Raw genomic sequence first — 15,152 nt, 5'->3', positions numbered from 1 at the left:
TTTATACAGTCTATGGGTTAGACAGAGTATGGAGGAAATGCTACATTCAAATTCATGCTAGTTTTCCATGACTTCCAACCCTAGCTTTTAGTTGCAATGATTACATTTAAGTCATAAGTAGAGTTTAAGAAATACAGTATCATGAACTCCTCAAGAGTGAAAGTCAGGGCGTGTTAAATATTAAGAGGCTATGTAATGTAGCATTCAGGACACAGACTACAAGTAATGGCTTTGTTATAAAAACTGGCTACAAATACATGCTCACCCTGGGGCTTCTTCTGCCGAAGACAGATTTGAAAGATGCTGCGTTTGATCTAAAACCTAATATCCCGACATAGTTCAGTGAAGATAGCATCTTGAATCAACAAAGCAAAAACTCCTCAAGCTGCTCGACTGACACGAAACAAGAGTCCCGAGCTTGTGGACACAAATCCACGGCTTGGGGGGGATTTTTTGCAGGGATGTTGGGTTTTTGTCTGGTTCATAAACATTAGCATTGTAATGAAAGGAAGCTTATTCAGCAGTAAAAGCTCAAACAAACAGCTGGGCTGATTGAATCTCCAAAGTCAATCTGCAATTCATTTAGCAAAGGGCAGCTCAGGGTTTTTTTTCCTCACTTCACAAATTGCTTGGCTGTTTGTGTTTTGTAGCTCCGAGTAGAAGTCATTTCAGCGTTTAGAAAGAGTCCATGGATGTGCATCTTTGGATCTGTTTAGATATTTCTTACTTTGTCCTTTTTACATGCATATTTTCTAGCATTTTATTAGACTTGATTTGATTTACTAGTTTCTGGTTCCTCACAGTACTTTTCTCCTTTCAGAAGCAACATTTACTTTTTCTGGGTTGATATTATTTTGTGATATTTTTCTTACAGTTACAGGAGGCCACACCGACATAAACACACACCTCACTGAAAACCGCTGGAGATTTCAAAGCACTGCCTCACAAGACCGTGGGAGTCAATTATCCCGCTGTGATCTGGGCCATAGATTACGCTTTAATAATATAAGTATCTAATTACGGCCTTGCATCCTTCACGCCTTTTCTGCTCTCTTTAATCATGATCGCCCACTGGCCTCAAATCACTGATAGCACCCAGGCTTCAAAAGCAAAAGCAGCACTCGTTCCCTATGTGTTCTCATTATATAGCAACAAATGTTTTCTTTTTGTATACACAGGGTTCATGTGTACAGCCTGGCAAGCTGCATTTTAATGTTATCTCCTCGGTAACATGTTTCCAGGGACCTGTGGACCTGCTCTGCCCCGTGCACCAGCTGTGCAAGTCGCTAATAGAGGGCAAAGCCGGAGCAGACACACACACGGCTAAGTGCCTGAGCAGCAAGGGAGGAGGGAGAGGCAGGGAGGAAAAACATGCAGGAAAAAGCTTTACAAAGAGCTGTTGCATATAAAGTGAGCTGAATTTGAGAGGAGAATAAAGCCGACCGTGAAAGTGATGGAAAGGGACGGACAGATGGAGAGGCAGGAGGATAGAGGCTTGCATCATACTGGATGAGGTGTTAGCACTTATCTTTCTCTTTAACTGGTGAAATAACATGTTCACAAAGTGTCATAAGAGAATAAGAAACTAGACAATGAGTCAATGGACAGATATTAAAAACAGTGATGTAAACTGAGTCTGGGAGTGAAGATAGGGCTGGGCGATATGGCCTAGGAATAAAATTCACGATTTGTTTTACAAAAAAACCAATTTACAATTTTAAATCAATTTTGTGTTTTTCTCCTGAAAATAGTAATAAAAGCAGTATAACTTTCAGCTAGATGTCTAACTTGAAACAAAGCTACAGTACAACTTAAAGAGACTGAATTTTCCATCTCATGAAAATAATCATTTCTTTTACTGTGACATTAAGCACCATGAACCAAAACTACTTCAACAAAGTACTTCCTCTGGAAAAAAATGTGTCTTTTCTAGAATTAACCTCCTTGAAATCAAATTCTTTATGCTATTGCTAAAAAAAAGATCAATTTCCACATTGGGGTAGATGTAGTGCAAATATATCTTTCATCAAACTTCACATTTTTTGCAGATAAATAAAAAGTGTCTCCTATATCCCTGAAGTGATATACAAATAAAGTAAACTGCATCACATGTAAGCAGAGCTACAGGACATAAGGTGTGGGGTTTTATGTTCAGTTTCAACATTCTTTTTTCCTTAAATATTTATATATATACAGCGGAGTAGGTTACGGAGAAAATCTAGATTTATTTTTTTAAAATTGCCTGAAACCAAAAATGTGAATTAATCGATTAAATCGATTTATCGTACAGCCCTAAGTGAAGATACCATTTATTGAAGGTATGTTCACAATGTATCGCTAACGGGTGGTCAAAGCTAAATGAAACCCCAGGGTAAGCAGGACCCCTACACTAACGCAGAGTCCTCCTCAGTTTACATCATCCTACTTTCTACCCAATAAGAAATAAGTTATCACAAATTATTGATTTTGATATCCATTTAATGATCATAAACTGCAAAAACTGCAAATTGCAAAGCTAAAAACATGTCGCTGACTTCTGGTTCATGAAAATACTCCAGTCCAGTTTCTATGCTTCTATATATACACATATATATACATATATATATATATATATATTTATATATTAAAGTTATATTTGTTGGGCTTTTTTGTCTTTATTTTATAGGACAGCTGAAGAGAGATAGGAAATATGGGGAGCAGAGAGCGGGGGAAGACATGCAGGAAATGGTTGCAGCCGGGAATCAAACCAGTGACCCCTGCGACAAGGACTGTGGCCTCTGTACATGAGGCGCTCAGACTGCTAGGAAAGTTTTTGTCAAACTAGCCAACACTGGCTGCCTGCTACGCCCTTCGACCAATCAGAGCCGAGGGTTGACTACAGGATCAACTGCCTTTATTTAAGCATGCTGCACTGGCATTATTGTATCAAACACAGAAGAACGCAAAAGATAATCAGCGCTCTCTCACAAATAAATAAATGGCTGAAACAGTATTGATTAAAAAGATGATTCATTTTATGTTAAAGAATTCATATTAGTGAAGAAACAGCTGGGTTTTGATTTTTTTTGCATTGTTTGTAATGTTTGCTTTTTTGGGGGGGTATGTCTTTTTGTTTATTTGTATTTCTTTTTTAACAAGTAAGAAATAAACACTTTCAAAAATTCCAAAAAATAAACTGTACAGCAAAAAAAGAATAGTCCTTTGGAATTCTCAAGGGATGTTCTATTGGTGTTGCACTTTCAGTTGGGTCACATGCTACTAATCCAAATACATGCAGAACTGAAGGTATGTTAAATCCATTGAGTGCATGTAGGCTACTAAAACACTGGCATCAAATCACCCCAAAACATACTGAAACCGTAGTTTGAGCGGTCAGAGTGTTTGTTAGTTACAGTGAGGAGCAGAAGGGGCAGATATATCACAGAGTGCACTCATTATGAAGCCCAAATCACATCAAAAAATAACACTCATCAAGCCTCTTGTGGGGTCAAGGCAAACAAACCTAAAACAGGCCTCTATTTAGCAGCCCTGTCATTGAGTCTTGATCCTGTAAACCCACTTTCAGCAGGGTAGCTGACGTCTGGTGTAGTAAACAGTAGCATGTGGCATTCCTGTGTGTAGCTTTTAATCACGTGACTATTTTGGTACAAATATTTACCCGTTATGTGGTGAAAAGACCTCTGAACGCTGACTGCTATTTGAGTCTCAGGGTCACTTGTCTTAGCTCCCTGTAAGGACAGTACCAAGGCCAGCCATTTTTACCCACAGAGAAGAAGTGATGTGCAGCGTACAGGTGTTTGTGTCCGTCTGGTAACTTACACAAGTCAGGCTCCAGCAAGATACTTTCAGTCAACCAGAGCACTTCTTGTGCCTGGTTGTGTCTGATTGCAAGTGTAAAAAAAAAAACACCCTCCTATTGTCTGTTGTCAATCTCCTGTTGTTTGTTTGACGGAAATTACCTTGACACTTACCCTGCAGGTTCCTGAAATTCTCACAGAGTGAGGAGGACCCGCTTCCTGTTACTGTGTCCCAAATACTTGAATTCACCCCAAGAACATTTTTTAAGCTGACAACACTGATAACACAGAGACAAGTACAAGACTTCACTACCATACTGACTTTAAGTGTCTTTAATATTCTAATATTCTTTTATTCTGTTATTGTATCTATTCCATTATATATTTTGGCAATTTTAAGATAAGATAAGATATTACTTTATTGATTCCCTTAGGAGGAAAATTCAGTTGTTGCAGCAACCCAAACATAAGTACAATCCAGAAAAAGTCCCAATTAGTAAATAAATTAAGTAAAAATAAAAACAGATAAATAAAGATAGAATACAATTTAGATATACACAATGTTACAGATGGAATTTAGATAAATACAAATGTTACAAGTGGATCAAATTGTAATTTTACTGTTGGATATTATGATATTTTTGTTCATGTTTGTTTTTCTTTATTGCTTTTTTTCTCTGGTGACAGCATTTCTACCTGCTTGATTCCATTTGAATCTGCTTGATTGTTTTCTGTATCTGAGCACAATATTAAATTAAGTTTCTCTTTTATTGTTTTTTAAATAAATTCATTAATTATGATGATTTAATTTGTCAAGTTTATGTAAGGAATAGGAGCACTGCGTGTGTGGGAGGAGTAAAGAACAAAGGAAAACAGGAAATGAATGCATAATAAAACATTGCTAACCTGATATCCAGACAGTGCAGCATGGGGTCAGCAGCCGCACCCAGCACCCACACGGTGAAGCCAACCAGCAGCAGGGTGGTGGTGAAGATGGTGCGCCTCACTTCTGTGGTCGTGTCTCTTGCAGCCAAGCTAAATGCTACAGCCCCTCTTAAACCTGCGAGCAGAGGAGACATTTCTCTGCTGGATTACTGCCATCCATCACACCACCAGACAACCATCTTGCAACCAATTATTTGAAAAAGGGCAGGAGAGAGCTATCCAGTTAATAACCCTGTCCAGAGGTAATAGATTATACCCTGAGTATCATTATCTCTGACCAGCTAGCGGCCCCCAAAACAAACTTCTACATGGCTATATGGTGGTGACATGATACTTAAAAGCAAAACAATTCCCAGTTCAAATCCTTGACTGCCATGAGAAGCATATGGGGGAGGTAGCAGTAGTGGTGGTGGAGGGACATTTGAGAAATAGCGAGACAAGGGCTTTTAACAAAGGAGCCTTCTTACGTAAGAGGTAAAGTGGGTCAGACCGGCAGAGAAACATGCTGCTGTGCTACATCACTTCACATCAAACACTCCTTTCTCCTGCATCATCAAACCGTTCAGAGCTTCAGCCATTTGTCTTAGACGCTAAAGTGAGGCAGGGTTTTATGCACCCTCACTGAAATGATGCTGCAAAAATAGAAAAAGGCTGAGAGTGGATTGTTTTGAGGAGAAATCTAAGAAATGGACAAGATCAAGATTTGTAAAACCGTCATTTACTTAATGAGATGGGTGAATTATCATGAAGCTTGGGGAATGGCATCAGCTGACTTTATGCACACACACACTCACATTGACTCACATTTCTTCAACAGAGGATCACTGACCTTAAACAAACTTTTCATTGTGTAAAAGAGAAACCAAAAGGAACCCTGAAATGTTGCACATTTAGAGCCAGAGTATGCACAATAGGGATTGGCTCTCTAGCATTTAACACACATTTAACCTACAGCATAAGACAGCAAAGGTCCTGAGGTCAGGACAGACCACTGTCTGCAGAGCAGATTCTTGTGTTGGTTTATAGGGCACTTGTTATGAAGAGTTCAAGTTCATAGTGCTGCAGGAGCTGCATTTGTCATAAGAGGTGTCAGTTATGGTGTGTTTGGATAACTAATTAAAATTACTAATTAAAACTAAACTTCTCAGAAAAAGGAACACTCACACATTACCCAGCATGATGAGCTCGTACTGTAATGACAGACACCATGTTTGAGAAAAACTTTTCTAATGAGTGTTTTGATTTTAAAGTTTGAACGATGTCCCATCTGTCAACATGGAGGAGGTTGGCCTTGTGACCTGACCTCACTATAACCAGCCAGTAGGGGGAGCTCTAAATCTTTTAGCTTCAATTTTGGGGAGCTGTCATGTTGTCTACCTTTCTCTACAGGTTATGCAGAGGATACATTCCTTTAGCATTATAGGTAATGCTATTAGCCGCAGAGTCATGGACTAAATGAGATGTTAAGGTCAATAAAAAAAATCTAATTTTTGAGTTTCTTGATGCGATAAGATTATAAATCGTGCATTTTCCAAACTCATAAGCCCCGTTTCCACCAAGTAGTTCAGTTCGGTTAGTCTCGGTACGGCACGCATTTTGTGGCGTTTCCATTGACTAAAACCGGGACAGGTCCCCAAATGACCGAGCCGTACCGTCCCACTTTTTGGTACCCTTCTGTTGGGGTGACAGACTGACCGATCGGACCCCAGAAGGTGGAGCTAGAAACACTGCAGTCCGTTGATTGGTCGAAAGAATCGTCACTTCCCGTGCAACAGCGGTAATACAGAAGAACACATAACCCCGCCATGTTTAAATCTCCAGTGGACTTCGGGAAGATAACTTTTTTTGTTTGGAAAATGGCGTCAAGAAACAGCTTTCCATGGTCGAACGCGGAGGTGCAGACTTTCCTTGCATTTTTCTTCTTCGTTGCATTTATTAGCGGGGTACACTGTGTCACGCTACCATGACGTCACGCTATTACGTAGCTGACGCGGCTATCGGCATCCAGCTTACACGCCGCCCACCAAGTAGGGCACGGTTGGCTGTGGAAACGCAAACAGGATCAGGCGTTACCGATCCAACCCGTACCAAACTGTACTGATCCATACCAGACCGCTTGGTGGAAACGAGCCAATAGTAAGTGATGTGATCAGACAGACACTTAATATAGTCTAAAAATGCTAAATATTGCTACAAGTGAAAAAATATAAACATTCTTACCTGTGAGCATCATGAAGTGCTGGAAGGAGCGAGGTATCTTGGTCCTACGTCTCAGGTTCAGGAGGAATGACAGAGGATAGATGTTGCAGGCTCTTGATATAAAGATGGAGAGCTGTTTTTATTGAGTTCAGATTAAGGAGAATACTTTTGACTGAGACACACATGCAGTTTGAAGTACACTCATAAGTCATTGAGTTATATAGGAGATTGGGGTTTAATTAAGTGTAATTCAAAATCATTTTTGCATCATAGTAAACAAAACAGGCAACATTTGGCACAGGAAAGCGTTTTTTCTGTATTTGTGGTTTGAGAGTTTGAAATTCTTGTTTAGATGATGTTATTTTTAAGGTAGATTAATGATATGCTTCATTTAGTCTCTAAATAATCTCCTCAGTTGAGTGCACATAGCCTGATTCTTTTAGTTCACATCAGACCAAACACAACAGTTATCCCATAAATAATACAAATTCCATGCTAGATCAGGCTGTAAGAGAACATCTATGAATATTAACACATATGCTTGTACACGCACGCATAAAGAAATATATTTGAATATCTTCTATTTAGGATGCAAACACAGCAGTGTGGCACCATGCCGAGGCATGAAGCCAATCAGGCTGTGCCAGCTGTTTTTGCCCTCCACACACACTTTGATGTTTCACATAGGACGGCACGCTGAATGCTAAGTGTCCTGGGCAGCAGTCAGGGAGAGGATATCTGTACAATGATCTGTGGTTCTGGATACACTTAATGCTTTTTGTCAAACTTTAGAGGAAGTCATGGTAGCCTTATATAACCTCCTAACCTTGCATGTAGCTATCTTTGACTGGCACCCACGTGACATAAACCAGCGGCAGTAGGAATAACTTTTTCCCCAAGCAGGAAGGAACAATCAGATCAAGTGTTTACATAATCCTGACCCAGTCTTTACCCTAGATACTTGCATGAAACTAAACTCAGCTCCAATATCCGTACTGGCATCCAAACAGACGTGGATAAACAATTTCACTTATGCGCATACAGCAGCAGGGGGTTCTGACATGAACAGGTGGCTTTGACAATGTGCGCCGGCCCGTGTAAGCCCTTTGCTCTCTTTTCCAAAGCATCCAGTTGTCGGATGAGGCGAGGAGAGCCACTGTAATCTGACACTATCCTGACCTTAACCTCCCACCAAATGGGTCCGATTGGATGGTCTTGTCTGATTAAGGTGTTAACATAGGCAAGGCAAGGCAAGGCAACTTTATTTGTATAGCGCATTTCATACACAAGGGCAACTCAATGTGCTTTAAATTAAAACATTAAAAGCATTGGAAACATTCAGACAATCACAAAAGAACACAATTAAAATGACAAATATAGTAAACAGAAAAGAAAAGGAAAATTAGAAATATGTTAAAATTAAAATTTGCATTTAAAGTGAGTTCAAATAAGCTAAGGTAGGCAGTGGCAAATAAAAAGGTCTTAATCTTTGATTTAAAAGAGGTGAGAGTTGGAGCGGACCTGCAGCTTTCAGGGAGTGTGTTCCAGATATGTGGTGCATAATGACGAAACGCTGCTTCACCATGTTTCCTTCTGACTCTTGGGACTGAAAGCAGACCAGTACCTGATGACCTCAGAGGTCAAGGTGGTTCATAAAGTAGCAGCAGATCAGCAATACATTTTGGGACTAAAACCATTCAGTGCTTCATAAACCATCAGCAGGATTTTAAAGTCTATTCTCTGACAGACAGGAAGCCAGTGTCGAGATCTAATAACTGGAGGGATGTACATAACATGAGCATAGAGCATTTTAACCTGATTGGGCTATAACTCCGATTATTACTGGTCAATTTAAACATTGCTATTGTAAACAAGGGTTGCCCCTCAATGAGCTCACAAGTATAAGTAAAGCTAGTTTGATTATTTACATTATCAACCATTATGTTAACCGCTTTAGCAGACATTTTATTCTAAAATTAGTTTTCCTCGAAAGCAGTGTAAAAATGCTCATCATCAGCATATAAATCATTAGCGGAAGTATCATGGAGTAAAGGGATTTCAGCTTTTCCTCTGTGTCTCCAAATATGAAGCCTGGAATAGTAAATGCAGCAATATTTAAGGCAGGGGCCTTTATTCTGACAGGGCTATTACTAAAACAGAGCCCCCTCATACCCTACAGTCAATATTAGATCTCCTTCACCCTATGGATTTTCAAAAGCAATATCCTGCCTCCAAAAGCAGTCATTTCTCTTTATCAAAGGCCTTGCAGCTATTTGAAAGGAGGTAATTAAGCACTGCTATCTCAGCCTCGTTTCCAATGAGGCCCATCTGCGTTGTCAGTGGCAAAGGCTGCAAGCCACAGCGATTAAAATCTACTGCAAAGAGCGATTAACAGGGGTTGAATCACCGGGACTAGTTTATTTTTACAGACACTTTTAGCACCGTACATGAGGAGTACGACCTCCATTTATTCCTGTTTACGCATCCGGGTCAGCTGCCAGTCAGTGGAGCTCGCCAGATTCATTTTGGAAGCACGATTGAGGACAAAAGCTAAAACAGGATCAGTGCTCAAGTCAAACATTTCCTCGCTGGCACTGAGGATAAGAGCATTGAAAAAAGAATCTGCTCCGTAGACTCTTTCTCCAACTCCTTTGACCCGATGGTAGGAGATGGATTGTGATAATAATTGCCGGCCATCTGGGCACTGGACTGTGAAAGAAGAGCTCCTTGGAGTGAGGCCACTAGAGTCTCTCCTCAGGCATACACTTTGGTTATGCCAGCTCTCAGGCAAGGACAATCACAGCCAGAAGTCCATTACTCTACCCCGCTCTGTTTCTTCCCAGAAAGTAGAGCTGATGGTTACAACAACAGCTGTGAATGTGAGACATCTGTCATGGAAGTTATAGCTCAAAAATGTGGTGAGTATTATCAAGGGGCTGATTGCTTTTTAATGTCAAAGCATGCATCTGCATTGCATTCTGGTCATGGAGACTTCAGCCCAGAGGAGAAACAAATGTGATTTCTGAACATGGGTGCAAAATATTAAATTGAAACACTTACGCTTTGATTCAGGGTCAGTTGATGCCTGAATAAATCTCCTATCGCATTCAAACTGGGGCGACACCAAATATTTTTGGGCTTCTAGTGCAGCCAGTGGATATTCCGATAACTGCCAAGATTGTTTTTTTTCTATGCACTGGCTTTGTTTACAGTCTGACTACCAAATTAGGACACAGGAATACAGTTGGAGTTGAGAGACACCATTACAGCCTGAATTTTATCTCATTCTTTTAAAGATATCTGATTAGAGATGGAAACAAAAGCAAAACTGTCCTCAAACATGAGCAGATGAGATCCATAGTTGTATTTCAGCTTAAATCCATACACCTCTTTGACTGAACACACATAGGCTGTTACTTTCATGTATGTAATAGATTGCTTCTCCAGCAGGTTTGACCAATACTACTCAGACTCTGAATGCACAACAAATGGAGACTACAACTAGGGGTAGGAATCGAAAACCGGATCTGACTTAGAACCGATTCCAATTGATTGATTACATCGGAATTGTACACCTCAAATGTTATCGATTCTTCTTAACAATTCATTTCCCAGCACGACCTCACGTTGTGGTATGTTGCATTACGTCACACACTCTGTGAGGCAGAACTCCTTCAACCACAAGGAAACATGGAGAGTTCAAAGTATTTTCCTCCAGGCTCCAGGGGCCACGTCCGGACTCACGCGGCCGAAAATGAGCCCCGAGAGCGGGTAAAATATGTCCGCGATGACCCCTGGAGGAAAAGCGTTTCTTCCTCTCCAAATTAAAAGTCTTTTCATCCAGGCTCGAGGGACCATGCACGGACTCCCGCGGCCGAGAATGAGGTCAACCTATCGTTCAGTATGTTCAAGTTGAATATGTTCATGTTCAGTCTTGTGCAGACATAATTTTGGAAAAAATGAAATGGTTCCTTTTGTTGCGGAAGACTGTGTACAACTACTTTTTTCCCCTCAAAAAAATAAGAATTGATAAGGAATTGGATTGATAAGCAGAATCGACAATAGCATTGACATTGATCAAATCTTATCAATTCCCACCCCTAACTACAACACTTCCAAAACCCTTTCCATCAGATTCTGCTCCCATGATTGCAACTTATGTTTTTTCTGTAAAAATTATTCTGTCAAATTATTATTCTACAAGATTCCAGAGTACAGACAAAATGCTAATCATCAGAACATCCAAAGGCCTGTGTTGATGTCAGAAGAAGACACACTTCATACTTAATGAACCGCCAAAGGACAATGCAGCTTTTACGCTGCTATTGAACGTGCAACAATAGGCTGGAAATACACACACATGCACAGACAGGATCCTATAGACTTGCACAGATGGATAATAATCAGAGTGAAGCCTCATTTATGCTTCCCTCATGTACAAAAATAGATATGTATGTTTTTAAACTATAGAGCCATCACCACCCACATACTCCCATGTGTCCTTTACGTTGGGGTGGATGTTGAACAATGCATCTTCGAGACGACGCCACTCAGAGCCAAAAGTTACACCAGAGAAATGGAGTCATCTGAGGTAGCATTGCAGATGGATAAATCTTTTCTCTGATGATACAAATGGGAAAATTGAAGACACTTAAAAGACGTCCATCAAGTCTTTTGACAACATTTATAGCTTCTAACCAACTCGCACTATCTTCCCTCTAAAAGTTGAGTTATTTCCAAGCAGCAACCTCCGGTCTCAAACTATGAAGCCCATGCAGAAGTGTTATAAACTGCAATCCATCGAGAATCCGCTTGAGGCTGGCTGCAGAAACACCGGAAACCACATAGACATGAATGGGAAAAAACAATCTTTGCAGCATTAACAAGAATATTTATAGCCTGGTTCAAAAAACGGCTTGGCTCTACGTAGCTAATCTCTCTAGCGGCACACACTGTACGGGGGGTGAATTTTTTTCTAACGCAACGGTTCAAAAGATATTAAGTTTACAAGTTTTTGCCCAAATAAGGACATGACTGATGTGACTCCCGGATGGGTACACACAGCAGTTGGCTAGTATGCTCAAACCCCGCCTCTTTAAGTCACACTCTGCCTGGTTGAGTTCCGCATTTCCAATATGGCTGCCGCTGTCCTTTGGCTTCAAAACAGCGCTCAGGAACAGATGGGGGATGTCACGGATACTACGTCCATATTTTATACAGTCTATGGCTATTTCAGAAAATATTCTTCTTTGGACAGGCTACACTGCTCAAAAACTGCCCCAGTAGTTTCCTGTGGTACTGCAACATGCAGTAGGTTTCAAGAAAACATGCAGAAAAACAGAAGAAATGATCACAGAAGGCCCCATCTGTATTTTTTATGGGTATTGGAAGTGAAGCGTGAATGAGCTTTCAGGGAGACACCATTACAGCCTGAATTGTATCCCTTTCTTTTAAAGATATGTGATTGGTATAAAAGCAAAACTGTCCTCAAACATGAGCAGATGAGATCCATAGTTGTATTTCAGCTTAAATCCATACACCACATGAACAGGCACCCTGAGTAGTTCCTTGCTCAAGGGCACCTTGGGAGGTCTCAGAAAGTAAACTGGAACCTCTCCATCAACCAGCCCAATTACCATAGTTTTTGTCTGTACCAACAGACTGAGTTACTGCCACCCTACTGTCTTACATTTGTGGGCTGTGTTCGACAAACAGAGAAATGAAACAGATTTTAAACAGTGATATTTAACCAAGAAAATATGTAAATCAGTTCATTTGTGAAGCAAAGATCAGTGCATGTTTAGTATTTTGGCTAAATATGGTTTAGAATTAGTGAAATCCTTTGGTTTGCTTCTATTAGCTAGTAAATAAAACTATTAAAAATACACTGCCAAATGGCACCCAGCGTTTCTGAGCAACAAAAGTCAATCAGTGTTACCGATAGCTGTTTCAAGAATTTTAGAGGATTTCCCCTTTAATGAGACCACCACAAAGAACAGCAGGGACCTCTTCCACTGGAGTTTTTTGAACTAATAAGATTTAATCTTCAACCTCAACAGGGATACACTGCTTAATCCTTTGCAAATTAAAGAACTGTAAGCGTATTTCAAACAGGCAAACATCTTTATTCCACGGAGCTTCGCTGGAGAACACTAAACAAGCAGCACTAACAATAATTAAAGACCTATTTAAATTTCTGTTTCATTTGGCCTTCCCTCAGAGCTGCACTGCAGCATCTTAATCTGCAGAGATTGTGATCATGAGAGACTAGCTGAATGGCATTTTCAGTGCTCACCAGATCAAACCTGTACAATTTAAAGCGATGAGGTTCTTTTTAAAAGGAAATTACAGCACTGCACTGCAGCAGAGAGGCAAGATAGAAAAAGGGAGATAGGAAAGCCACTCTGGTCAAATTAGAGGAAGATGATTGGGCAGATTAGGATTATAGAAGAAGGTGAAGGAAAAGAGAACAATTCACCTTTTCTGTGGTTCCAGTGGGATTGAAAGACTGCATAGCAGGGGGTGAAGATTCTCCATCATGTATCAAAAAAAGGATACAAACGCCCCAGAAATGAAGAGGGCTTTGAAGACATGGTGAGGGGACGTCAACAATACATATCCCATGTAGCTGAAGATGAAAATCTCCCCCAGGAAGTTGGAGACTTCAAAGAGCTGCAAATTATAAAAAGGGATGGAGAGGATCAGGCGGGAGAAGGTCATCCGAGACGGGAAGGGGATTCAGGGTGGATGGCGTGCAACGGTGTGTGTGTTTTTGTGTGTGTGTGAAGGGCAGGGGAGTAAAGGACTCGGATTATATCTGAAATGGGTAAACAGGCTTGGATTTGTAAACACAAGACAAAATTCAGTGTTTGTGTTATTCTTTGATCCTTTGAGGTAGTGACTGCAAACAACCAGAGCTCACGGCCATAATGAAGTTTAGCACCAGACGCGTTCCTGTCCTTGTTTTCTCGTTGAAGAAAATGATCTAAGCATGCTGCTGCTGCAAACATGAACAGAAGGAAAGATGGTTCATGCACTGAGAAGGACTTGTAACTAACTTGTTGCTCCCTCATTTTTAATTTGATCAATGAATATTATAACTCAGCAACTCAGTCCTACACTTCCTGTAATGATCCAGGTCACACCAAAGAGCTGTGGTGTCATTTAGTGTATAGGACAACAGACGTGGACTCATTTTAATGAGACATTACTGCACAAGATATGAAATATTAATTAAGGTCCATATGTTGTGTCTGGATTAAATTAAAGTAGGAGTTATGATTTATGCATTTCTGTTTTTACTAGTTAAACTAGCTTTGGTTTAAAGCTTTTCTAAAAAGCTATCTAATTGAATAAGAGTACCTCATCCCTTAAGAGCATTACATCAAAAGGACAAGAGATGCCACACAGAAAAAAACACTATCTGCTACAAGTAATTCAACCAGTATCTGCATCAATGCAAGATCACTTTGTCTTTCCCTTTGAGATGCAGCTGCATGCATAAATCATAAAACTGTAGATAAAGGCATTCTGCCAAGTAAACATAAGGCACCATACACACTCAATGACAACTGCATAGCCAATCTACTTTATAGGCAAAGGCTTCAACTGTGCTCAGCCTTCTAAAAGGCCTTTTTCTGTGATAAACAGCTAGCTCTACTGTGGCACCGATAATGAATAATAAATGTATAGATGGTTATATGTTTGTACTTCGGATTTATTTTCTCTTCTGTGAGGCCTGCTGCTACAGTGAAACAGTGCTGGACTGCATCTGTGCCGAGCCTTTTAAGCAGTTAGCTGGAGACTGGCTTCCCACACAGACACCCACTGAACAGCCAGAACACTAATGGCAAATTAATGATGGCCTGCACACACAACCCCTGAATACACAAACATTAACATTAAAAGGGCAATGTGAACAAAAGTAAGTCGACAGGCTGTTGGGACACACGAGTGAAAGGGCCTCAATCATTGGTCATGAACCTACCTGCTTTGTCCTGGTTTTGCCTTCGTCGGAGAGATTGTGAACCGTGTACCTTGCCTGGCTGAAGCCACAAAACAGCACTGCAACAATACCTGGAGGAAAGAAATCAAGAAAGATGTTGTGGTATCAATGCCGGTAAAGAAATGCCAACAATCTTAGCTAAATATAGATAAAAGTATTAATCATTTTAAGGGAGTATTGTTTTATTCAAAGTAAAGATAGTTTAA

The 15,152-nt window shown here is 40.3% G+C and overlaps 1 protein-coding gene across 2 annotated transcripts in view; it reads right to left on the bottom strand.

Annotated features, from left to right (window-relative positions):
- Positions 1–15,152, bottom strand: part of LOC117829207 (sodium/hydrogen exchanger 9-like) — a 104,781-nt gene that overhangs the window by 51,583 nt on the left and 38,046 nt on the right. For both annotated transcript variants that reach the window (XM_034706799.1, XM_034706800.1), the window contains exons 9-12: positions 14,929–15,017; positions 13,500–13,613; positions 6,963–7,074; positions 4,704–4,857 (exon numbers count right to left, since the gene is read on the bottom strand). In XM_034706799.1, coding sequence (XP_034562690.1) covers positions 4,704–4,857; positions 6,963–7,074; positions 13,500–13,613; positions 14,929–15,017 — 469 coding nt within the window. The remainder of the gene's footprint in view (positions 1–4,703; positions 4,858–6,962; positions 7,075–13,499; positions 13,614–14,928; positions 15,018–15,152) is intronic.

The sequence above is a fragment of the Notolabrus celidotus genome, chromosome 17 (assembly GCF_009762535.1).
Source record: "Notolabrus celidotus isolate fNotCel1 chromosome 17, fNotCel1.pri, whole genome shotgun sequence".
NCBI classification, from domain to species: Eukaryota; Metazoa; Chordata; class Actinopteri; order Labriformes; family Labridae; genus Notolabrus; species Notolabrus celidotus.
Note: the sequence above shows the minus strand (reverse complement) of the source record. Positions and strands in the feature narration are given on the sequence as shown.